Here is a 27,169-nt window from a genome sequence, read left to right as displayed (position 1 = left end):
TAATACCTTTCTTTGTGTCTCACAGAGCATAGCTCTGTGGTTAATAAAAATGAGTAAACCTCAGCATTCCCGTTTTAAAAAAGTGCCCCCCCCCCCAACTCGAAGCATACTAGTGGTCCACTCTTAGCAGTGTCTGTTCTGATCAGGAATATACTCAGACCTGGTAAAAAAAGGTTGTATCATATATTTGAGGATATGAAGAAGCAAAACAAAACCAAACCAAATCAAAAAAAACCCACTTGCTGCTTCTGTTAATAAATAAACAAAAATTTGGGGAGAATAAAAATATATCTTAACCTGGAAAAAACATCAAATATAGAAATGTTCCCCAGAGTAAAAATCTGAATGCTCTGACCTAATTTAAGAGGTCTGTTGATAGTTTTTAAGTCAATCAGCTTTAGTAAATAGTCTGCCTGATGATTAAATATTCTGAGCCATGGTCTAAGGCAACACAATCACCACACAGATCAGAGCTTGTTAGTCATGCCAACATCCCTCTGACTCAAATGCCCAGGAAATACCACACTTGGAGAAAATCTGCCCATTTCAGTTGAAGTTGCTCACATCTGCAGAGTAACGTCCCAGAAAAAATGAATCTTAGTGAGAACTGCTCTGCAGACAAGAGGCGGGCATTTAGGTATGAATAGTCTATTCTAGATGAGTCAAGTTTGCACTTACATTTTGCTCTTTATACACAAAGAGTTTATTTTTAAAGCATCAGAGCGCTCTTGGCTTGAGCCGTCTTTGCTTCAAAAGCTGTACACTGAAGAAGAACAACTCCAAAGCAAATGCCTTCAGAAAAACCTTTGTGAGGATTTTAGGATTTTTTTTCCTTCCTACAGTTAATGTCTAATGAGAGATAATAACAGTGCAGGAAGGAAGAGACGGATGCACAAATGTGTACATACACAATCTATCTCCCAAATCATGCATGCCTCTAGGAAAAAAAAAAACATTCCAGAACATTTGAGGACTACGCATGGGAAATGCTGCAGAATACTCAGTGCTGTAATTTTCAACTCTGCAAGCATGAACACACATTATGAAAACATGAACAATATTTAACTGACAACACAACTAAAATTAATATTCTAGTTTGAATGTTGCTATTCCGTACTCTTTTTTTAACCCTCAAGTAAGTAATTTCCAGAGTTGTACAATACAAAAACGTGAACAGATGGATACGAGCATTAGCATCTGCCTGGTACCTTAATAGCGGCACTGCACTGCAGATGGGAAAGCCACATCCCTGAGAGCCTGGAAAGCTCTTGTTCCTTGGGACAAGAGAGAACAACTGGGGTTTTTTTTGAGATAATAGAATAGAGCCTAACAGGCTCTGAGGAGAAGAAACACAGAGTAACAATCTCTGCTTAGGCTAGGGCTGAGAGTAAGAATAGGAAAAGGAGTCAACGTACATAAAGCAAACAATGAGAACATGAAGGCAGCTTTGGCTACTTACCTTTTTTCTGCATTGCTGTTCTAAGATCTTGTTTGCTTTGCTGTTGTTGGCCACTAGCCATTTTCTCTCCATCATCTTCATCATGGCTAGACTGTCCAACAGTGAGAATCTGCACTTGACTTCCTATCTTCTGAACATCATCTTGAAAAGCAGCTGGGCCATCAATCCCTGTCAGACAACAGCAAAAGCCTTAGTTGTCTTTGTGTCAAGGAATTACTGAAAAGAGAATTGCTCACTCACAAAAAGCATCTTTTCTAAGAATCAGAGATCAGAGGTTCACATTCAATAATATTTCTAGACTTAAACAAGACTAAACTAGCCTCCAAGGCAAACATCTTATTTCCCACAAACTGCACTAGAGAATCTCCTAGAGGTGATCAGGATTTCACCGTTGCCTTCCTTACCCATCCATGCACCAGAAACACTGAAAACGAAACAGAAAAGAAATTCACTGCAGAGGACCAACAAAGAAAAGAGATGCAGTGTTCACAAGGACACACAACCGGTCCAGAAACAGATAAGCCTGAGTCCCAGATTATGCCATATCCCCTAATAAACAACACTGCTGTTATGAAACAATGCTTCAAAGTTCCAGAAACCTAGAAATTCACACGTAGATCTAGCAGTGTATACAACAGGAAGAGCAGCACGTTAACAAGCCTAAATGTGCCTACTGAGTTAGTAAATTGCTATACAGTTAAAACATCAGAGTGAAACTATAAAGAAGATAATACATATTCCCTGGAACCTCCATCCTCCGAGATGCTCAAATCCCAACCAGGCATGGTCCTGGGCAACCTGCTCTGAGCAGGGGCATGGGACGAGACAGTCCCCAGAGGCGCCTTCCAGCCTCAGCCATGCTGTGATTCTGTGGCTTCTGATGACTGCCAGAAAGAAACTATTTACGTCCTTACAGCTGTAAATTGCCTCTGAAGACAGAAAAATGAAAATACGGGGTGGGGTGGGGTGTGTTCTTATCACAAGCTAACTTCATTCAGGACAGCAAGTTGAAACATCAGATTGCAAATGTATTTCAGCTCTTAGTTAAGATCTAGTGCTGGTATGTATTACTATATTAGCTATGTAAAAATGCACATTTGCACCAATAAAATTACCAATAAAATTACCAATTACCAATAAAAAAGGTAGTATTATCACGTACAGATACAGTAGATAACATAAGCCTCTATACTGTTGCTGTTCTGAAATTCTTGTTAATAAGCAAGCAACATTGGGGAGAATTAGCAAGCATTACAAAGAGCTAGTTCACTAAAAGAATATGGTGCTTCTCACACCAAACAGAGCTGATAAATCCTGTAAGAAGGAGCTGTAGGGATTGGGATTTTTTCAGACTGTGATCTGTAGCAGAAGTCTCCAACATTACCATTTCAACTCGCTTTGCCAGCAGCTGTCAACTTGCATTAAAAGACATCAGGCTTATACATTTAGCATGCTTAACTGTACTTTGCCATACTAGCTGTCACTGCCACTGTGATAGGAAGCATAAGTGGAAAAGAGAGTGGTCCACACCCTCAGGAACAAGAACAGCACTGGCTGTGCAACTACCTAACAAGATGCAGTCCGACACTGCAGAAGTATTAAATTCACAGAGTTCAAGACCACAAGGAATTATTGACTCATCTGCATCACACAGACCCTTATCTGGCAATTTCTGCACCAACTCTGTAAATTCTGATTTACTTACAGTAAATCTAACAACAACAACTAACAACAAATAAACAATCTGTCCATCCAACCTTGAAGGACTAAATAAAGTCCATGGAAATGTTTCTCTCATCTCGGTAGGATGACAATTTCAGACAGAAGCTCTGTGTGATGCAGAATGAACCGTATAATTTCCTATGTTCCTGGTATAATATGGCACTGAACAGGATAGCATTTTTCTTAAAAGTTATCTCAGGATAAGCACTACAGCAAAGGTGCTCTAGAACAGACAGATAGCTGCTCAGATCCACTGTGGTATTTTTAACAGCTTTAACCATATTAACCATTATCATTAACGTGGCTGCCTGAAGTTAGGTTCTTACCTTAATACTCTGAATTTCAAAAGTGTTAAGCATCCATGAATTTGACAAGATTCTCATACCTCACCCATAGCTATCTAGCCCCTTATTAAGCTTTGGACGATACAAACCTAATTTTGAGAACCTGTTTCAAAAGGAACAAAACACCTTAATTATTCTTCTTCAAAGCAGACATTGATCTGCAACAAATGAAATGCCTTCGACAGCATTAGACATTGCACTGAGGCTGCTTTTTTCTGATGCCTGCAGAACATCTGCGCTCACATCCTGTGCTGTCAGGAACATCACGTATTATTAGGCGTTAGGACAAAGGCTACACTGGCAGGCCACGCTATTAGAAAAGAAAAATCAATTTCACTATTCTGAAGAGTGCATCACTGGTAGAGTGTGTTATTAAGCATTATGAATGGTTCCACTGGTGACGCCATTTAAGGGAATGGAAGATGTAGCCAGACAGAGAGAGAAGAAAAAACCAAAAGAACCTCTGCTGCATTGGAATAGTGTAGATGGTTCGTGGCAAATGCAGCATTAACTGTTTAGTATTTGTGTGTGTGCACACATCTTTGTAGCTATTTATGCATGTGTAAAATGGTATTAAATGCAAGCATACATACACATTTCTTTTTTCTATATCATGAGATATAAGTGTATCTTTGTAAGCCATAGTTTAAAAGGCAGCTTTACCATCACCTAGCTAATGTCTGAAAACACTTCAGAGCTTGTGTAATCGTGATACTCAAGGTGGATCTCTCCCTATGTTCTCACAGACTTTGTCTCGCTGACTCCTTTTCACCCACTTACTGGAAGGATGGTTCACTGTACAATAAAACAAACCTTTCATGTCCATAGTTATAAGTTTCTCAGTTTAAGGACAGGGTCAAAAGAGGCAAAGAAGCTGGGTGGGCTGTGCCAAAAAGAAAGTCTTTATCACTACGGTCAATGTTTTCTACAGCTTTTCCCAAAAAATCAGACAGAAAAAAAAACTGATAGAGATGTCCTTGAATACCTGCTAACAAGAAAAGGAATCTTTTGTAGGCAACTGTGAAGCAGGGCAGGGAGGAAAGAGAAAGATTGAAACAACCCCCAGAATACCAGTCCCTTCAGTAAAGGCCTTCTGGTAAACTTTGACATGGTCATGTCTCAGATGAAACCCATAGGTACCAGAAATTAAAACAAAGAGATAATGAAAAAAATGCAACAGAAAATTGGCATTCACTGGCATTTCCATCCTATAAATTACTGTTTATCAATGCCTGTATTCCGTTAGGACCTAAAATCTTCTAGACAATATTTATAAACAGATAGTACCATGCTCTTAAAAGCTGGTAATCTAAACTACCACGTAGAATGTTTTTATAACCTGAATTCATTTAAATTCCAAGAAATTCAAAACACATTAGGTGGACATGCACTTAACTTTGATCTCAGGTATGGGATTTTTAGATAGGATTTTTTTTTCTTTTGCTTTAAACACACAAAATGTTAATTATCTACACACAAAAAAATCACAAGATCAAGGTCTGGAATGAGGGAAGAGAGAAAAAGGTATGGGAAAAATAGGGAAGAGAACTGCTACTGAAAGCCTTGGAAAAGGAATAAAGTGGCAAAATTTTGCTTAGTGTTTATGACATATGAGAAACAAATCTAAGCATTCGTGCATTGTATGATACCACATTATGCCTGTTTGAAACTTCACCTTCTAAAGGATGGACCAACAACCTAAAATCCATTCAGTCTCACTGGATTTAGTAATGACAATACCTTTCAAGGCTATGAAGTCGAGACCTTGTTTTATTGTTCCAATCCAGCAATTAAAGGAAATCTCTTTATGGAAAGGTCACACATTTCTCTATCCTACATCCCCAGCAGCCTTCTGCTGAACAGTTTCCAACCATTTTGATATGTCCTATAGTTAGATGCTAAAATGAATATAGATGAGCCATCTCGGTTCTACTAGATGTAGTTATCAAATTTCTTTCTGACAAACTAAGCAAGAACATGGGATGGAGACTATAGATCCTGAAGTATATCCCTCCTCCTTGGCCCTACAGATCTAGAGGTTGTTTTGGGGTGGGTTTTTTTCCCCCACAATGTGACTAGTAGAGCATTACAAGTGCAGTTCTGGGTATCCATTTGAGCCTCACACATTTTTATTTCAGCTTCATAATCTTCAAAATGATTTTGCAGAAAAGGAATACACTTCCTAACCCTATTTGCAAGTGGGAAGCTAAGGGTATAGTCACGCTGAACACAAGGCTTAGATCAGTCTGTTGAATAGTCCTGTCTAACCCAGAATCCGTAACAGAATAGGTCCGAGTAGAACTTCCTCTCAAAACTGGACAGAAATTAAGCATTTCCACGCACCCCGTCAGAGAAGTTCTCAAAGTCATCACAGTCTAATGACACTATAATATTACAGCAGAATAAGAAAATTAAAAAGGATAGGCCAGAACCGTGATTTTGATTATTTCATTGCTCGAGAGATAATCAAGAAAGAGTATTTAAAATTTTTAGGGGGCGGAGGGGTGGAGGGAGAAGGTCAAATGGGAGGAAAAGACTACATACTACCAAGCTATCTATTACCAGGGAAAGTTCAGAGAGGCAGCTGATACATGTGGCCACCACTTATAGATGAGCACGAGAACCAACGTGAGGAAAGATTTTGCTATCTGAGTATAGTGCACGATGCACAATGGTAGTCTTGAAAAAAGTAGTTACAGATTAAATATGTGACAAACTACCCAGCAGCAAATTACAGGCATAAGCATAGTGACTCAGCTCTCCAAAATATTATTTAAGTATTTGACTATATACTACATGAATTCCCAGTAATTGGATCTTGCAGGAAAATAATCTAATTGTATTTATACACATCATGTTCCTCTCTGCATGTATTTATACATGCAAACATTTTTGCTGTGAAAAGATTTTCAGCAAATGTTATTTCCTCTTCTTTTACATGAACTTGTAAGTACAGGAAAGAACGATTAACTGATTACTTACAGAGAGTCTTTACTCCACCTAGGACACCCGGAAGAGACAGATTTCTAAATTATTTGAAAAGAACTGTTATAATAAATTAAGAATTTCTTCATAGGACATTTGCAAACTAAGAAAGAAACTAAAAAGAAAAGTATCATACATCAGAGAGAATTAATTGAGCTCAGTGACTGAATGGCAAACAAGATTACATATCAGGAAAGGAACATAGCATAGAAAACAGGTATTTCTGTCCCTACTTTACAAATGAGGAACTGAAGGATACAAAAATTCTTGTCCTCATTTAAGACACAAATTCAACATATGAAGTCAGGCATATTGCTCACAGACTAAGTTTTAAGAATATGTTTAAGCCCTTTGCAGATCAGATCTGAAGAGCTGACCGAGGTCAGGCAGGAGGTCTCTGGAAGAGAAAATCTCAAACCACATTTTCTGATCTCAGTTACATACAACAAAGGTTCTACAAGAAGTCTGTCCTTCCTCTGCAAACATGCTGACAGCAAATGAAAATTTTCTCCGCCTCCCCTTTTTTTTTTTTTTAAAAAAATGTGCCTTCAAAGGCGAGATACCAGGTTAGATAAGCCACTGGTTTGACACAGAAGTCATATCCATGGACAACACTCAAGGCTGCGGCCAGCAGCAACGCTGCAATTGCAATTGCTCTTGAAGAAGACTGCAGAGCAGTTCTTCCTCCAACTTGGGGATGGCAGCATAACCCTTCAAAGGCCGGCTGGCCTACTCCCAGGTCAAAGACAGGGAGTCTGTCCTCAGAGAAATCTGTGCTTATTAGACTGGCACTAGAACAAATAGAGTTTCCGTCCTTTAAAGAACTTGGCTTAAAGCAAACTCTGCTTCTGCTTTTATTGTCTCAAGAGATCTACATTTTAAATTAAAAAGACAAAACAACAGTTGATTGTATTTTTTTTAAATCTGCATTTATCAAGAAGTGTGACCACTGAGTATAATAACTTTTACTTCCAGAACAGTGGTACAAGAAAGTAGCATTGCACAAATCAATAAGTGAAAAAGGTTCTTTGTCAGAATGATTGCTTAGGAAGCTCTAATAAAATGGCTAGAATGAAATATCACGAAATTACATCTTCTAGAAATCTGGAACTCCACTGCTTTAAAAAAAAAAAACAACACACCTCTCTCTCTCTATTTCTCTCTCTCTCTCTCTGTTGGGTGAAACTCTCCTCAAAAGGAATTTACTGAAAAAGCAGAATGTTTCAAGGGGGGGAAAAGCTTTTTTTTTGTTTATTTTTTAGGACTGAATAACCTTAAGTATATTCTAGCTGTCAATATTTTGTAAGCCATTTCCCTGTATGCCTGTTCTTATAGGGGCGGCACATCCACTGATCTGGGTGGGTTCAAGCAACTCCAAAATCACGAAGAGATTTATTTATAGGTAAAGGGGACAAACAGAAATTTTTTCAGGAAAAGACCTCTGGAGGTGATTTAGTCCAAAATTCCATCTAAAGAAGGACTATTGCTAACACCAGGTCAGGTCACTAAAAGGAAGTCCTTGAGCACCAAGCTGCACATTCACTTTGACGAAATCTAGAAAACTGTAGCAGGAACTGTACTTTCATAAATCTCTATCCTGAGGAGGCCAAAATGACTTCTTCACAATCAAGTTCATGTGTTGCCAAAGCACAGCCTGAAAGGATTGTCACATCTGGAAATAACAGGACTTTCTTTGGTGGAAACTCACTTATTGCTCCTCCTACCCTTTCTCTTTAATGCACCGGGAAGCCGAGATAAATCTACCCTACATGAACTTCCCTCCGCCTGTCAGAAAGGAAGTGTTATAGTGAGAAATGATGCTTCTTATCCAAGAAATGGTGCTGCTTTCTTAGTCAGCCAGCAATAATGTAGTTGCTTGTTACATACAAAAATGAGACAGGATGCACAAATCAAAACAGACAGACAGGCGTGAAAGAGAGAAAAGAAACATAGAAGAAGCAAACCAAATCAAAACATGAAATAGCCATCCTGGCAGAAAAAGTGCTGTGTGTCAGAGCAGCTCATTTGCTTTCTGACTCTCATAAAGACCACAGGGAATACCCAACATACTGTATACATTTAATGTACAACGTAAAAGAAAAATTGCTGGGAAGGTATTGTTTATTTGAACATCTTAAACACATCCAGACTCCTGATTTCAGTGACAAAAATCTTCATTTATATTGCCCATGGCAGTGAGTGAACCAGTGCAATTCAGAGCAGGGTTTTTCTAAAACATACTTACATGTATTTACACTTATAAGTGCAACAGTGCTAGGAAAAAAACCAAAGCGAACCAAAAAACCAACCACAACAACTTTTCACAGAATGATTCCTGAATTTTCATATCAGATTTCACTTTGCATTAACTCTTGGCTTTGCATGGTTTTCTGAGGTTTTTTTAAAGGTTCCATTTTATCTTCCTGATTTGTTTTTGCCCCATTCATTGCACATAGCCAAAAAAGCACTTTATCCAGTATATTTATTGATTTCTTCACAAACCTGTATGGGGGGGAAAAAAACAACCAAACAAAAAAACCCACACCACTATTTACCTGTGATACTTTCAGGAATCTCAATTTTTAAAGAATCATCAAGTTATTTGGTATCTAAAGATGCTCTGGTTTTGTACCTGTAACACTATGGAGGGTGCATACTTTTCGTAAGTTCCTGCTGCAACTCTTCTCACTTGTGTGCATTATTTTTCTGTTGAACCATCTAGTGATACTGTACACCAGGTTCACTAATATCCTTAATCACCCCTTACTAGCGTCACAACTCAAACAAGAATTTGATCCACTATCTCCACTGGAAAGACAACCATTTTACATATTCATTTGTTACATTTTGGTTTTTTTTCCAATACTGAATATTATGTCAAACAATAAACTGGGAGACCAAAGCTTTCAGAAATACCAGTTTAATGAGCTAAGCTACTATAAAATGTCATCAATTTACTGCATTTTGACGTTTCTTCTTAAAAACAGGCACAGTGTATACTGGATACTGCCATTAAGAATGAAATACCAGTAATAATCACAGATTTAGAAAAAATTGCTAAATACCACACTACCCATCACAGTATTACAAAATGCACTGACCCCTAACTTGAGAGGCACAATCAGCTCTACATAAGCAATTAGCCACATTCCTTTTCTTGCCTTATGTCAGCATAACCTCATTAAACCTAATATTTCCCTCGCATTTGTCTTTAGCACATTTTTCTGATCATAGTTTCATCATTCTTCAAGCCACTTAAAAAAGCATTACACATCTAAGACCAGAGTAAAATCATTACACTACAGCTTCAAGAGCTATTCATGTATAATTCAATGATTTTTGCTCTAAATTAGCTTATTATTCACAGGATCTGCTCTAAAGGTTGTTTTTTTTTTAAAACACAAAGAGCTTGGCTATGCTTGGAAAGGTAATGCTCACTACAGCTAAATACTAACAGAAACCTTTAAAATACTATTTTAGCATGTGAAGTGCATTCACCCCTCAGCATTCATCCTGCTCGTTTACAGGACACACAAAGGTTACAGTCAGAGTAGTCAGAGTGGAGACAAAACCCGAAGCAATTGCAAAGCTAAAAGCAGAACCTAAAATTTCCAAGATTTGGTCTAATTACCAATGAACTTCCTTCAAAAAAATCTCTTGTGCCACAAAATGGCATAAAATCATTTAACCTTCATCCATTTTCACTAGTTAGATCTGAAGTTAATAGCAAATCTATTCAATATTATTATAAAATCTTTTCTTAAGACTCGTACTTACTCTTAAAACTAAGTGAAAAATTGATACAAGTTCCACTACAGGGTTCTGCTACCACGTGCATTTTCTTCATTCCTAAGCAACACAAATTAGCTATGTCTGTAGTGGATTGATCAGTAAAATCCCTCCGGAATTTTGAAGTCACATTCAGTTTTACTTTTTCATCCAAAACCAAAATATTTTGCAGCTTTAATAAGGATGCAAGACTGAAAATCCAGTTATAATCCCCTGCAAACACTCCAAATTTAGGGGTATTTGTTACTTGAGATTTCTTACCAATCATCAACATAAACTTCAGGAGACGAGGTGCTCAAAATTTTCTTTAGTATAATTGATGAATAACACCTTCACTCTATGAAAACATACATAAGATGCAACCGATGGGCAAATGCTGAAGGCCAGGGAAGACCACGCATAGCATAGCAGGATGAGCAATAAGAATTGCAGCAGAAGCAGAGGTTTCTCTAGCTAACAGTATTAGTTTCCAACACACAGAGCAGTATCAGCATGCAAAAGTTCTCAGTCTACATAAAGTAACGTTACTTTTCCTGACACAACTTGCTTCTATTAAAATACGCCAACATTTGCCTATTTGGGGAATTTTTCAGAAAATTAATAAAAATATTATCGGCATATGAGAAAAATACTAGGTGTTCCTGCTGTGAGATAACAAAAACCTGTGCAACTCCTTCACAGTAAGCACACACTGCCCATGGAGTAACTTGCCCACATCTAGCAGATGAGTTCAGAGGGAGCTATCCAGCAAACGCGGCCCCAGCACGTACGTGACCAGTGTCTGCAGAACAGCCCTGGAAATCACACACTCCAATGATTACTTTTGCTTGCTGTGTGCCTCACTAGGCCTGCGGCTAGGATTTTGTTCATGCAATATTTTAGCCAAGAGCTCATCAGAAAACTGCCTAGAAAACACGTGAATGTATACACACGTTGGTGTTATACAATGCAAATTTGTCAAATCAAACCTACTGTAACTGTATCTTAAGTTCTGAACATAGGACAGACATAGATACCCCATAAAGGCAAAACAGGCATTATATGAGATGAAACAGAGCCTCAAGGTTATGCAATAACCATGATTTAAGTATTACCCTGCACAATGCTCAGTTACAGCCTAAGACAGGTTTTCTTTAACTAGTAAAAGAATTCTTACTCTTCAGCAAGATGTACTTCAAAATAAAATTTGGCATCTGTATTACTGTGCTGGAGCGGCATTAGTTTTTACATTAAATTGATAAACATTACCCTTCTGTTCACTTTTTTTGCCAACAATTTTTACATTCAATTAATTTTACCTTTGACTTTTACTTATTATTTTAAGCCTAGGTATTGACACACACCATCTTTTTTTCAAGTATGTGAATAAAGTCTTCACCTCAGGGCCAGACTCTAAAGCATGTCTAACCTAGGGCTTTCTTTGCAGCCAGAGGGACTCAGACATAGAGACGCTGTAGATTCAGATCTCAAGAATTAAGCTGCAATATGTAAAGGATGTGTAAAGGATTTTGATAAGGTAGGCTCAAGTCCTGCAAAAACCCCATAGATAAGCCCCAATACTCTGACCTCAATAATTACCCTTATTAGTCATTGCTATCTTTAAATAGACTTTAAATAGTCAAGGACATACACTATTTTCTTACTTAAGCAATAATGGAGAGAGTGTTGGACATACACAAGACAGGAATACAGTACAGTCCAGGCAGGATAGCGTAACAGTGGCCTTATCCAAGAACTGCAAATTATTGGAGAGGTATTTTTAAATTTCATTAGTCATTCGCCATCAAATAAAAAGGAACTGTATGTAGTACAAAAACCTCTCTCTTTTTGTGAGTGTACATATATATATCTCTCTCTAAAAAATTTGAATACCTCTAAAGTAGCTCATGTTACTTCTTCCATCTAGTCTATGTAGCTCAAATAGTAAATCTAATAATGGCAATGTCATTTCTACCGACCTTTTGTCATTATCAATAGTGTATTTTTGTTGTCTACTTAATCTTACCCAAAGTCATCGCAGAAAATTTTTCATACAAACACCTCCCATATGTTGACCAGGTGGGATAAAGTAACACTGAAGTAACAACTTGAAGAACCCCTTTGAGAATGTTATCTCGGTTTTGTTGAATTCATTTTCAAAATGCCCACTTAACCTCTAATTTGTATAGTTTAAACCTCAGTAAGAGTCTGGACAGAAATGACTGCAATTTAAGGCTGTTTCGCCAAATTACATTACATGCAGATAGTCTAAAAAAACACCTTGCTGTAAGATGGTTCTCATTTCTTTAACACTGCAGGAAAACACTAGCATCTTTCCATCAGTACTTTTTTCCTTCTCTGCAATTCAAACAAACACTCTCCTTTGGAAAAGACTCAGTTTACAAATTTTAGCCCTCTTTCACTCCCAAGTTATACATGTCGAGACAAGACCAAGTCACTCACATTTTCCAATCTCATAAAAATTTCAAGAAATTACTTTTAGGTAATTTTCATAAATTCAAAGAAATAAAAACAAAAAAAAAAAAGAAAAGAAGTACTTTGCAGTCAATTCAACATCTGACATTCAGCCGCATGCAGCTAACCTTTGTGTTTCCCTTTTTTCTCCTTTCTGGTGCTGCCAGTCTGACAGCTCGCAGCTGCTGCCTTGGTTTTTTTAGTTGGTTTCGGAGCTTGGGCATCCACTACCACCTTTACATCTTCCTGTTCGGCCTCCTGCACTGCTTGACAGATTCAGGGTAGCCCACCAAAAAGAAAAAGAGAGAGAGAAGAGAGAAACAGAGAGAGAGAGAGAGAGAGGTAAGAGAGAATGAATTGAGAACTCTGTGAAGGCATGAAAGAGTAAGCAGACATAGCAGAGTTTGTTTGGTATTTCAGACAATTCATGCAGAGAGGAGAGTCAAATAAACCAGAAATTGCAAAGCTACAGTAAAAACACAAAAGTGTTAGGTTAGCTGGGATGTATTTCCTAACTTTTTTCCTCTTTCCAATAATATATCAGCTCCTAACTTTCAGGCCAAAAGTGACATCAGAATATTAATGTGTTGCTGAGCTATTGTAGGAAGCACCAGTAAAGCTCTGCCAGACTGATCATCAACAATGGCAGCGTGAAGGCAAAAAAATTTTATTTAGACTTTGTAGTGCCTATGCTTAAAGCTACATCCTAACCCTGTAAACAAGGAATCATCAGGTTATTTTCAAAACACACCTTGCACAATTGTATATATCACAGTATGATGAGTAGAACGGCCATGCATTTTATGGTGAAACTATACCCAAGCTGAAATTAAAAACTCCTCCTACTTTGTAACATACACAAATTAATTAATTCCTTAGAAGTCTCAACTTAATATGCATGGCATAAACTGTGAATGTCAGCATAATTCATGCAATGCTACTTGTTTTCAAAGTAAAAAGAGGCTTTATCATTTTCTAAAAGCATGACACACTTTGAGGTCAATATTTGAATCTGTGAAAGCAATACAAGAGTAACTTTCTTCTGGCCAGGTCAAGCCTTGAAGTGAAAGCTTGAGTTTACAAAGGCATAAAAGCAATTACCTTTGTGAAACACATAAAGGAATCCTCAAACTTTACATCCCGAACAAAACAGCCTGTAGGTGGGCACCAAGAGCTTTCGGTGCCGGCTGCTGGTCACTGTTACTTGCTGAGCCCCGCTCGCTTCACCTGGTGACTGTCGTTTATCTCAGAGGAGTATCACCCTGGCACTTGGGGCCTCCTGCCATCCCTTTCTTTATCCCAAAATTAAAGTGCTTTCTTTAAAAGGATAAAAGAAGTCAACTAAGGAACCTTACCGGAAAGAACTGGTTGCCCATAAAATTACTTTAAAATATCCTGACAAACTTCATAAAGCCCCAAAAGACCAAATGATGCTCAATGATGTGGGGACTGCCAGTAATCTCTCTTTGAAGGGGGAAATTCTCCTTAGGTTTCTGGTCTGTGGGCAACTTTCCTGTTCACCAAATCCTTCGTGCGCATGAATAGCAATGGAAACACCAAGGAGATTCTCAGAGAAGTAAGATGAAACGGATTTAGTCACGTCTGTGTAGACTGTAGCTTACAAACCCACAGCTACCCACAGCATAGCAATCTGTTACGAACAGTATTACATTCACAACACAATGAGCATCTGAGGCACCCAATAAACACACGCTCCTTTTCTCATTACGCAGAAGAGTTCAAGTTTTATAGAGCATATACATTAAATTAGTAAAGGAGTGACTAAAAGCCCAAAGAAACAGCTTGTCACTGCCCAAGTCCTCATTCCTGTCTTTATCATGCACTAATCACAAGATTGCAGTCCCTTTCCTGAGTGTAAAGGAGCACTGGAAACGAATACGACATAACCAAAGGAGTGAGTGCACAGGACGCCAGGGAAAATTGCACATAAAAGGCAGCACACTGGGTCCTATTTCCACGGGCATAGCAGCCTCGTACTAAGCAGGGAACCACAGAGTCCCTGCTCTACAGTCTTTAAATACGTGTGATTTGCCAAGCCAGCAATCTGTCCTATATTTGTAGCTCAGTCTCTCTTCAAAAACTAGGGTATGTTCTTTTCATTGTTTTAAAGATGATAATCCATGTTATAGTTAAATTCAGTACTTTACAAATGACCTATATTAAATGACCAGACAGTTCTCTAAATCCTTTTAAATATGGCCATATTCATTCACTCAGATGAAGCATCATTTACTTGGTCCAAAGCAATGATTAATCAGCAAAGGATGAAACATTCTGACATTGTTAATTGAAAAGTTAAAAACTTATCTTCACTATCTTGTCAGCCATCCTTTGATCTAACAAGTAAAAGCCTGAAGCTTTTTTAATTACTTTTGTCTCATAACTTTCAGCAAGAGATATCTGATTACAAGTACAGTGATGGAGCTCCGAAGGACAGGGAAGGAAATATTGCCATTGCTTTACTCTGTAAGGCAGAGAACAAGATTTCAGTCCAGTAGCCATTTTGAGCATATACCATCACTGCTGCCTATGACAAACAGGACTTTCAGACATAAGTGATGGAGGCTGCAAAATAAGATTTAAACCATAAATGTGCAGATACTGCAGCTGGGTTCATGAAAGGAATTGGCACAGAATTTCCTGTTTCTAAAGGATGCTTTTCTGAGCTTCAACATTACATTTAAAGCATTACCTCTAAAATAAATCCAAATCAAATCCCAAAATACCATCTCCACCACAAAACCCCACCATCTTATTCTTAGCTATTAACTATTCAGCAAATAGCAGACCTCGGCTAAGGCTCATCCGCTCACTAATGTTTTCTCTTATGACTGCAGATATGAAAGAAATTATGTAGTTTTGCTACTGACTACAAATTCAGTTCAGGACAGGACTGGGTTCCAGGGGACTTGGCTATGTACTTGCAGTTAAGCACCGGGTAAGCAGGGGTCTTCCCCTGCCCCTAAGCGCTAGCCTCCCCACATACCTCACGTGTAAGTGCTGCCCACTGAAGCGTGGTAGGAAGTGAAGTGTTGCAGCACAGCAGTTCCTGTCCACAGGGCCAGTCAAGACACTGACCCTTGCAGCGGAGTGGGCAATGGGCCATCTTCTGAAGCCCACCGACCTACAGAGAGAGGTCTGTGGACCTGCCTTGCTCAGTGGGTCCAACAGATGTAGATGTGGAGCAAAATAAAAAAAAAAAAAGTGTTCTCTTTCCAGTGCTTTCTCCTGCCCTGGAGAGTTGTAAGACCAACCATTTCTAATACCCTCTGTACTCGCTCTGCAGCTGGTCATTAGCATGTGGAGCTTTGAACTTATTGAACCAGCGCTCCTTCTAGTCTGTCTTTGTGGAGATGAAGGGATAATTGAGCAATTCGTAGAGGCAGTGGTTATCCTCAAATATTCATCAGGGGATCAAATGTCCTCCTCTCTGCCCTCTACTATGTCTTGGGATCACTAAGTAACAGCCTGACAAGAATTTCCCTCCTCAGCACGATGGGAACCTTGAGGCAAACTCTAACCTGCTTTCTCCGCAGACTCTAGATAGTCCCATAAAACAATTTAGAGTTCCCCGCAAGAATGCCTGAATAAGGAAAATGAGATAAACTGGCCTCCCTACATAATATTCACTGATATGACAATATGATTATGTCCTTAGTTGGATGTTAAAAAGTTAAAAACAATAATAGCAGTACCACAAATAAAATAAGGACAAATAAAAGAAGAACCTTAAATGCAGCTATACAGGGATGGAGTTTCAAAAACTGTCACTCAAAAATGCATTAATTTCAATACAAAAAGAAATTTAGGCAACTTTAAAAATCCCTATTGATAGTTATCTTAACCAATAGGAGACTACATTTGAAAATCTAGCCAGATACTCCATGTGCCCCACCCCAAATTATTAAAATCTTCACTTAAAAAAAAACCCCACAGATTTACCTTTTCTATTAGAATTATTTGTTTATACTAGAATTTTCATTTAGATGAGACAAAAATGGAGGAGCGTGTGTTGTGCTAAGACAGAATTCCAAACAGCAAAAACGCTGGACTCTTAGATCTGGTGTTTCATTCTCATTTGGATACATAAATTGTTAAGAAATAGTTTTGAGATAAATGGCAAGCTTTCAGATAAAACAATGACATGATTTTAATTTTAGTGTTATTCATCCATGTGCATTAAATCAAGTACTGACTACTAACCTCAATACAGTATTATAAAAAAATACTTTTGGGGAGAGAGAAAAGAGCACAGATTGCAATATTAATTCAGGATCTGAGCTGAAAAGAAAAGAGGAACACCGAACAAATAGTCTATTAACATAGTACAAGGTGAGCGTAGAAGGACTTGCATCAGTGCAGAGAAGGGCAGTGTCCCGGCTTTGCCTTGCATCACCAATGGTCTAACTGCTAAAAGTGGGAAAAAGAAGCCTCTCCCATGAACCAGTTCTGTGTTAGACAACACTGCATGTTACAGGGATAAAGTTACAATGCAGAATCAAACAAAAGGATGCAATTTGTAAGTAAGTGAATAATCTGCGATGCAGATAAAACCAAATTGAAACAAAATATTGAAAGATAGTTATCCACACATATTTCAGTGAATGAAAATGAAAAGCATGTTTTTCCATCTGGCCTTCATAATGAGACATTCACACAGGAAATTAGTTTCAAAGTAGCATGCAATGAAAATGCACATTTTTTTTTTCCATTTGCATGTCCATTTTTCTTTATATGAGTGCTTACACACACTTACGATCTTAGAGGAAGAAACAAACAAACAAAAAAATCTATGAATCATAACTTAGCAATCCCTATCACGTAAAAATGCCATGTGGCAAAAAAAGTGGCTTTGATCAGTACATTACGTGCAGAATGAAGTGAGTGAAAAATCACAAAAAGAAGATTTTTTTTAATGGATAAATTAAAAATTTGTATAGTCTGTCTGGAAAACACCTTAAGTAGAAAGAGGCTGAACCAGACAATGAGGTATGTGATGCAAATGATTAGCTCAACTGCATAAGGCAAGTATTAATTCTATTTACCAATGTCCTCTCAACAGTAAAAGTGAAATCCAGAATGAGTATCATGCAGAGAAAGATAAACTACAGTTCAGTCGGTGTACCTTAACAAATCAATGTAAATTTGTTGTCCTTTTCTTATTGTTGCCTGAGATGCTCTTGTGTTTCACTATAAGAATGGCTTGCTATTTTACTTTGTAAAGTTCTAGATTTAGTGAATCTTGCTGCTTATTGGGCTCTTGTTCATTATTACTTTATTTGATCAACTTAGATTCTGAACCGGTCTAGCGTTTCTACAATCATCTAAAAGACACTGGATTCTATCAGAAACATTCTGAAGATGGGCAAACCCAGTCTATTTTCCAATAAAATGAAATATTTTTATTAGTTTTATATAGACAATTAGTTAAATGCAAGGGTCTGAATTAGGGCAAGAACTCTGGTGTGTTAGGTGGTACTATTTAATCACATACAAAGATTTGATTTCTGCTTCAAATTGCTTATAATCAAAGGCATTACCCCTGCAACTAGTAACTTACAGTCAGATTTCAGATTCCCAAAAAATTATATTGCCCATAAATTCCCTATGGCTCCTTGCAGTTTACGTATCTAACACTGGTGTGTCGATCAGGCGGGTTTTACAAAGGTGAAAATACTTGTAAGTGAAACTGCATGTGAACGGGCTCAGAAAAAAGGAACAAGTGTACATGAGAACCTGGTGCTGCTTACAGACATTATCAAAAGCTCATTGCTATAAGGAGATTTCCTGAGAAAGAACAAAAGAGGGAATTAAACAAAAGATTCTTCTTAACCCCCAGATATCTGTCGTCTGCCCCTGGGGAGGGGGAAAGAAAAGGGAGCACGTGAAATGGAGAATTAATAGCAATGAATTAGACTCTTTGGGAAAGCAGACAACTAATAAGGAAAGCTAAAAATATCCATGAAAAACCTCTGCCAGGAAGATTAAGGACAGTAATTACATAATTATTTTGTGTATCAGTGCCCTGAGGGCACGAGTAGGCTTTAGTTGCCCTGACAAGCCTCCCTGCGGGCTTCTACCCCCACCCTGCCCATGGGCTCCATTTCAGCTCTGCCCGGGGCTATGCTGTAGCTGTGTCTCCTGGGAGGACCCTGGCACTACGCTGTAGGTAGCTCATCTGCTCGATGGACCCCTCGTATGCACGCTGCAGCCTTGTCTCTGGCCCCATCTCCCCTCCACCCTGATAGGCGCCCTGGAGGGCCCTGGCCCCGGTTCATTCCTTGCCGTGTCTGGGACTGCTGAGGATCCCGTAGCAGTGGCCGGCTCTGCCCGCCACGTTCGGAGCCTGTGAAATGGTTCCCCAGCTGTGAGGGCATTGCCTGTGCTGGGGTCACCCTCGCCTCCTGGCCCCTGCTGCTCCCCAACACCGAGATTGTCAGAGGACAGAAAATAATGGCTAGTTGTGAAGTGGTAAGTGAAAGTAAATATACTTTAAGTGGAACTTTAAAGCAAAGAGAAGGGAGTTTTTCAAGCAATTGTGCGCAATTGCCTCTAAACTTCTTTCTCAAATCTTTCAGTACCAAGACCCACAAAAAGACCTCTAAACCACTTGCTACCCGCTGCTCTCTGATTGTTGCTGCCAGGTTAGTTTGTTTATTTTGGAAATGTACTAGTGCAGCAAGGACTGCTGATAAATCAGAAAGATGCTCTAAAGGATGAAGGTGAAGAGACTGCAGCTGAAAGGGAGATCTCAGAATATATGCTCATTGGAAGTTAAGTATTTTGCCCACATGATACTTGGAGTGCTGCCTGATCTCTCAGTATTAATAGTCTTATGCACAGAACATTCGTTGCTATCTTCAAAAAATAAACTAATACCTTCTCATTTCAAGGTCAGTGGGAAACAGGGATGGCGAGACACTGTTCTGATGAACACGCAAATATATGTTTTTTAAATGAATGGTTAACTGATGTTATCTTATAAAGTTGACTGCTTGATAGTTATCAGAAAACTCTCTCTCATCATTCATGGTAAAGGAGCAGAATGACATGTCAGATTTAACAATCCAGAGCTATGATTTGCCATCAGAAGTCTGTTCAACATACGACACAACCATTACATCTAGATGTGCTGCCAAATGTCAAAGAAGGAAAGTAAGAAAGTAATTTTGCCTTTTTACACATGGTTAATCTAAATCTCTAAATTGGAAGTTGCCATGAAAATTACTCTGAGAGTATCTAATTGAAAACATTTTTAATTTCAAGTCTTAAAAAAAAAAAAGCCACAGCTGCAACAAAGTATGGTAATACTAATGAAAGCATATCTGGCACTCATTCAAATCACTGCCTTCCTCAGTGCTGTGAAAAGAAAAATCGCTCCCCAATGGAAATTCACCTTTTTTACAGAAGTAAAATTACTCTTCTCTGTAAAAATGGGCTTTCATAATTTACATTAAATGTAATTAAATAATGTAATTAAATTGTTGCAGTAACTAGTGTATCTCTGCATGCCACTTGGCTCCAAGAACGCTCAGTATGTATTTGCAATCCAGACTGAAAAGAACTGTACTCATAGCAGAATTTTGCAATGTCATATCAGGCTAAAATGTTTGTTCAGGTTTTCAACAAACTTCACAAAATAAGTGGAGTAGAGATACATGAAAACAAACCAGCAGATGTGACTGTGAGGCATTACAGAACGGCAAGCAAAATTTAATAAAAACTTTAAACAAACAGGTAGCAATATGTCCTTATGAAGGACACTGAATCGAAAATAAACAAGAACACAAGAAAGAGAAGACAAAGCAAATTGTAAGTGATCTCTCCTACACAGAAGGATTAAATTTATTCCAGTGAATAAATGACTTTGTTGTCTTTTATATACAATGTTAACTTAATAGCAATACAAAATGTTGTTACTGGTTCTTATTTTGCTATTTATAATGATGAAATAGTGATGAAGTTGTGTTTGGTACTGCAAGAGAGAGAGGCGTTATTTGTAATAGTAACAACTGGAGCCAAACATCATGGAAGTTAATGGAAGGACACCTATCGCTTGAAATGGCAGGCAGATAATTTAGGGTCTAATCTACAAGTGTGGTCCCAAAACTATATTAATACCTCCATTTCAGTGGGGGGGGGGGGGGGAAGAAAAAAAAAAGAAAAGGCAAAAAAAAAAAGGACACTGCATTCATCATTTTACATGAACACTTTCTGTTACCTCCATATACTCAGCTTTGTCCCTGACTTATCTAGAAATGCTGCCATGAAACTACTTCTACTACTGTGCCTATGTGTTCCTAGATGCACAGATTATAAAACAAGAGGTTCTGTTCCCATGAAATATATGTCTATAATCCTTTCCAAGTAACAAAAGCAATTTCCTGCACACTTGTTCCTACCTGATCTACAGATGCTGACAGGCAAGCACTGCGTTACCATGGGCTAATACTTGAGCTTAAACTAACCACTCATGGACCAGAGTGCCAAGGATTCATTTTATCTCGGGTTGGCCTGTTCAACCTAATTCATGTCAGTTCCCGCAGATAACTCAAATACTTCTGTTGTTATTAGTTAATTAGGCATTATGCCAACAACAAAAAGGTTTTTAAAAGGTATACTACATGCAAGTCATTTACAAGCTACAGGATCTGAAAACTTTTACCTGTAGGTGAAACATGGGCAGAAATTAAGAAATGATCTGTCTGGAGACTTGTGTATGGTGAATTCTGCAGAGCCACTTCCTCAGTGGAAGGGCACCCATCTCCTTAAAAGTCTCATGGCACTCAGAGGAATTGCCAGTAACACTTGGCAGGGAACAGAGATACTATTTCATCCTACCAACACGTCACCTCACTGCTTTGAAGGTACCTAGGAAAAAGTCTGGTGATCCTGGCAATACTCCTCCTTAATCTGTGGAGACACGCTTTCAGCAAAGCCATTTCATTATTTATTAAACTAACAAAAAAGAAACTCAGAAGAGCCCTGTACCTGCTAGGTACAGCTTTCATGCTGAATTAAACTGGTCCCAGCATCTTCAATCCTGAGCAACACAAGTGTAGGAAAGGCACATCTGTATTATCCTCTTTGTGAGCTGCCCCATCTGCCCTTAATTAATATCCCTCCATCCTACTGCATCTTAGATTTATTTGCACTTCCCTTCAGCTCCAAGCTAGATGAAGCAAAATACACGTGCAGCCAAAGGACTAGCAGCAATCACCCTGCAACCCCCTGCAGAGCTTCAAAAGCAGCCAAGGGCTCCTTTATGTGGAAAAACTTATGATCAGCTTAACGAGCGAAATATGCTGTTCCACTATATCTACCTACAAGGCCGATGTTCTATTCCAGAACAAAAGTGACTTTGACTTTTTACTCCACACTCTGATAATTATTCTGGAATTAAATGAGTTTTTATTCCAGAGTAGAGTTGCCCATCAGGGAACCATTGCAGCACAGATAACGGCATCAGAATGAGCTATGGCAGTGTATGAAAGAAAATTTCCCAGTGCAGAAGGCCTAACATCTCAGAATTGCTGAGATATTATCTCTGACCTACTTTGCTCAAAGTCCCATAGAGATATCTCCACACAGGCATCCAATTATTTGTTGAAATCAACAAGTACTTTTGTGCTACACAGAATCAGTACAAGGAAAAAAAGAGAGTAGAGGAGGATGATAGGTGGAAAGAAGTTCTTTTTGTAGCTTTGCAGTACAGGAATTGATTCCACAAACATGCTCATCCAAGCAATGTAGTTCATTCAGCAGACCGTCACCTCCCATCAAAGAGTCATTCTTAACTTAAAATCAGCATGCCCATAACAGAAACAAATGAACGGAAAAGAGCAGAATAGTTCTTTAGAAACAGCCCAGCTGTCTCATGCATCCGACACTCCCACATACAAATGTTTTCATTGAAGGGGAAAAAAGTGCCAACCCAGAAGCTGAATACCATAGTTAAAAATGGCCATCAAAACCTAACTACGTACCATGCAAACAGTGTAACCTAAGACACTAAGCACATTCCCAGAGAAGACCACACCAAAAAAGGAACTTTTGGAGTTCTTACAATATTTTCAAAAGCAACGTTCCTAACAAAGGATTTTACAAGGCAATAAAACACTTTACTAGGTAATTAAATTCTACTAAGTTGGCTTTTGCTAACTGCACAGTTTATTACAAGGACAGCTATCCCCAGGGATTAACAAACTCTGGGTTAAATATGAGAAATATTACGATATATTTTTGCTTCTCTGAAATCTTGTGAAATCTTGAAGGGGTTTGAGAGACAAACTTAGAACAAACTGATTTAAGGAGAAAAAATTAGTAAGTATTCCAATAAATGGTGTGGTATAACATTACAGGAAGGGTCACTTTTACCTTAAGAGCACAGTTAATCTCACTTAAGTCAGAAAGTCCACTCTGGTGCAAACTGTTGCAAAATTTAGCTCAGTTAGTGCAGATATGAAATTTGCTATCATTTATGGGATGATAGTGTCTGTTTCTCTAATCTGTGAAAATTAAAACCTTGTTCAACTGACAATACAGGAGGTTTAGTATACGACAGCACCTCTGTACCATGAGATACTATTTCTTAGAACAGTTCTGTACTTTTGATAAGCTATTGTGTGAAAGAGGAAAGAGAGAAAAATTCTGTTTTCTCTGATTAAAAAATAAAGAAAAAAACAAATTCAAATTCTATGCTAAATCAAATTCTTAGGTCAGGCTGGAAGGAATTTAGTTTCATCTTAAAAATTTTCTTCCCAGACCCGGAGAAAATAAAGAGAGAGAAATATTACTAATGCTTTTAATATTTCTTAGAAAAACATAATTAAAATAATACTACGAGAAAAAAATACTTCTTCATCTGAAATCACTTATGGTAGCCTATCTGCTTGCAGAAGCAAGATAAAAAAGGTCCATTATTAATGAAGCCTTACATTTAATCAATGCAATTTCCAGTTTCTAACAAAAAATTCTGCAGCTGTAACCACACCAAAAAATTCCACCAACTGCAAACCGGGGGTAGAGACTCTGAAACCTGCACTTCTCGCAGCATGATTAGTTAGTCCAGTAAATACCTGCCAACACCTTGTTGAAAGATGTGACCACCAACTGAAAACAAAATGATAGGGCAGATGAAAAGTATAGCACATGCAGTATACTTGATAGAGATCTCAACTGAACGATGAATTAAGTTTTTGTTTGTTTAAGACTACCTTTGTTCTCATTAGCATAAATTTAACATGGAGAGCATCATATTATGACTTGCAGTAAATATACACGCAATAGATCATATTCAGGTACCATGATATATGGTGCTGCTGTTGCTGTTAAGATACGATTCAACCAATGGTGCTTGTTCTTCCGAATGTTTCATTCTGCGTGTTCTTGTGCGACTGTCCACATTGGACTGAACCATTAATGGCTCCTGGCGCTTTTTTTTCTGCTTCTGTTCTAGCAATGCTCGCTGAGGAAAATACAAAGAAAAGCATCTGTTACTGGACTCCAAACAGTAGCAATCTATGATGAAAAACAATGGATATCTTTACACCTTCTCCAGTTTTCCAGTGGCAGCAGTTGGCAAGTGGGATATTGGGATATCGGGTTATAGAAAATCTTTCCAAAAAACCACAACCAACCTACTGCTAAAACACCTTCTACTGAAAACAGCAAATAATTAAAATAGATCTTTCTGAGCAGTCCACCAGCTGTCAGAGCTTGCTTGGAAATAACCCGTGGGGAAACAACAGTGTGAGAGTACTGGCTGTGAAGCAATAGGAGGGTAAGCAAGGGCATGAGGCAGAGATGTCAATTTAAGTTACTGTAAATTAAAAGCAGGTAATCTGCAAATTAGAATCAAGTGATAATGCTGGACATGAGCCTAATTTAACAGCTATACAAGATGAACTTTAATTAAACACTTTAATTTCTCAACTAGACCTGCTGGAAACCAAAACCTTCAGCATCCAATGGCACCATAGGCACTTCTCTCTTTGAGCCCTCTTCCACAACCTCAGAGAACTGAACTTATCCATCACCTTACCATTTCCCTGCTCCTGTACATTGATTTTTGCTTTTAGAAAGGAGATGGACTAAGACTGAAGAACAAGAATGGAAAGTGGCCTCTTTTAGCTCCATAAGTTGTGTGGAACACCTCAACATGACTTCAAAACGATCAGAATCTAGTACAGGACTATGGCATAAATAGAAAGTATTTGAATTTGAAAATGAGATGCTGGTAGACATGCAAGTTTATAAAACAATGGGAAAAGAAATGTATAGAAAAACATAAAATTAAACTCACAAGGTTTAACTATAAACACGACAAAGTTTCGTGAAAAGGGGACCACAGAAAAACCAAAGGAAAAGTGGAAACTTCAAACTCCATTAAAACTTGATGGCAAAATTCCCTGAGATTTCATGGGAGAGATTCTGAATCACTGTCTTGTACAAGTCATGTAGGAATACAGTAGCAAAATAGGCAACATAGTACATAGTGCCACTAGTTTACAGCCACAAAGGCTAAATCCATGAAAGGAAAAGGAAAATATGTAAAAACTTTGTGGGAAACCTCTGTTGGCTGGCATGTCTGCCAGAACCTCTTGTCCTTTCTGGTCCATCAAAGGGGTAACAAATACATTGTAAGTCAGCCTAAAAAGCCCAAGGCAGTGGAAATGAGAATCACTCAAACCACAGTCATAAGAAAAATTTTAATGAAAGTTAGGCTTCTAAGAAAGCTGTAACCTCCACAGACCTCTCTTTTGCATTCCTTAATCAGACGATGCAATTTTCTATCAATTACCAGATATATGTGTCCATGATTTCGTTACTCCAAGATCTAGAATTCAGAGAGCAAGTAGGTCCCCCTCCAAAATCTTACCTGCCTGTCAAGCTTCTGCTGACGCAGGCTGCTCCCCTCATCATCCAGAACACTGCAAAGACAAAGAATACGTAATTGAAACAAATTTATCACTCAAAACAACACCTAACAGCAATCACTGGAGCAAACTCTTGCAGGAGTTATCCATATAAAACTCCCACTATGTTCCATGGAAGTTTGCCTGCCCTAACCCGCAAAAGTTGGCTCAAGAGAATTTAAATGCAGTCCATGAAAAACTGAAAAACTCTGGTTCACACAAACTTCAATAAAAATATATATTAAACCAGCTCACAAAGAAATGCAAAATCCACAGTCTATAGCTGTTTTCTTCTCCACTGTCTTCTAATGCAAAATCTCAATGTATACATCAATGGGAGTTGATTGAAAATTTGCATATAAAGCATACAAAAAGTGAGGAGTGTAAGAGAGCTGCTTAGCAACTCAGCAGTATTTAAAGTTACGTTAAGAAAACTAACTGTCTAATCTTTTGCACACTGAAAACCAGAATTTATTCCTGAATATCTGAAGAGTCACAGTGATTGCCATGCACGTCAGCTTTTCGAGACTGGCAAGACAAACAGTATTGTGCACTGCCATATTTCTTTCTGCTAATTGTTGCTAGTTGGAAGATTGCACATTCAATAATTTTCATTAATTAGATGTTAAAAACCCATGGCACTGAAATCAGAAAATTATTTTTGTAAAGTATTTTATCAAACTACTGACTACACTTTATTTTTCTGAAGGACAAAGGTCTCTATTGTAAGAACATTATGGTTAAACATTGAACATAGATAATTAAATCTTTTAAACCGTAATATATCATCTACAAGGAAAATAGTTCTATAGAACAAAAAAAATAGCCTCTTACGAGTAGAATTCATTTTCTCTTACAACACATTTTTATAAAAGATTAGCCCCTTTTTTGTAATCACTCTTAACAATCAAAAAGAAAAAAAAGAAAAAATCCAGGACAAACGAACCTGGATTCTGACCTACATACAACCAAATCGTATTGCAATGGAAATTTCATAAAAAACTTGACTTCCCATATATTAATACATGCTTTTTAGGAGACATTAACATTATAGTAGAGTTAGATAGGACAGCTGATAAAGGCATGCAGAATGCCACCTTCCCAATGCCAGCATTATCAAAGACCTATAATTAGGCATTATTGGTAGCATCAACCTTTTGCAGTTTATACTCAGCTTATATGTTACGAAAGGCTGATGCTCCACAGAATGAAACTATGCTGTACAAGTACCTCTGGTATGAAATTTCACAGTCTCTTGTAGAGGTAATGCATTACTCATAGTCCACAAAAAAATGAAAGAAAAAAACCCTCACACTCACAAAAATGTTCTGCTTTACACCAAGCATTCTTTGTTTCATAAATTTCAGAAACAAGTTATAAAAAGAAGACACACATTCCTCCAGGGTATACAATATCAGGTTTTTTCCAAGAGTGCTTCACTACAACTGCAATGCATATTAGCTGCACTGCTAGAAAGT

General features: G+C 38.1%; 1 protein-coding gene across 5 annotated transcripts in view; it reads right to left on the bottom strand.

Moving 5' to 3' along the window:
- Window positions 1-27,169, bottom strand: part of TUB (TUB bipartite transcription factor) — a 150,848-nt gene that overhangs the window by 15,883 nt on the left and 107,796 nt on the right. For 3 of the 5 annotated variants that reach the window (XM_075163103.1, XM_075163104.1, XM_075163105.1), the window contains exons 2-5: window positions 25,655-25,706; window positions 24,079-24,241; window positions 12,882-13,016; window positions 1,460-1,627 (exon numbers count right to left, since the gene is read on the bottom strand). In XM_075163103.1, the coding sequence (XP_075019204.1) occupies window positions 1,460-1,627; window positions 12,882-13,016; window positions 24,079-24,241; window positions 25,655-25,706 (518 nt within the window). The remainder of the gene's footprint in view (window positions 1-1,459; window positions 1,628-12,881; window positions 13,017-24,078; window positions 24,242-25,654; window positions 25,707-27,169) is intronic. The other 2 variants (XM_075163107.1, XM_075163106.1) reach the window with 1 other exon arrangement.

Source organism: Calonectris borealis, chromosome 14, assembly GCF_964195595.1.
Source record: "Calonectris borealis chromosome 14, bCalBor7.hap1.2, whole genome shotgun sequence".
NCBI classification, from domain to species: Eukaryota; Metazoa; Chordata; class Aves; order Procellariiformes; family Procellariidae; genus Calonectris; species Calonectris borealis.
Note: the sequence above shows the minus strand (reverse complement) of the source record. Positions and strands in the feature narration are given on the sequence as shown.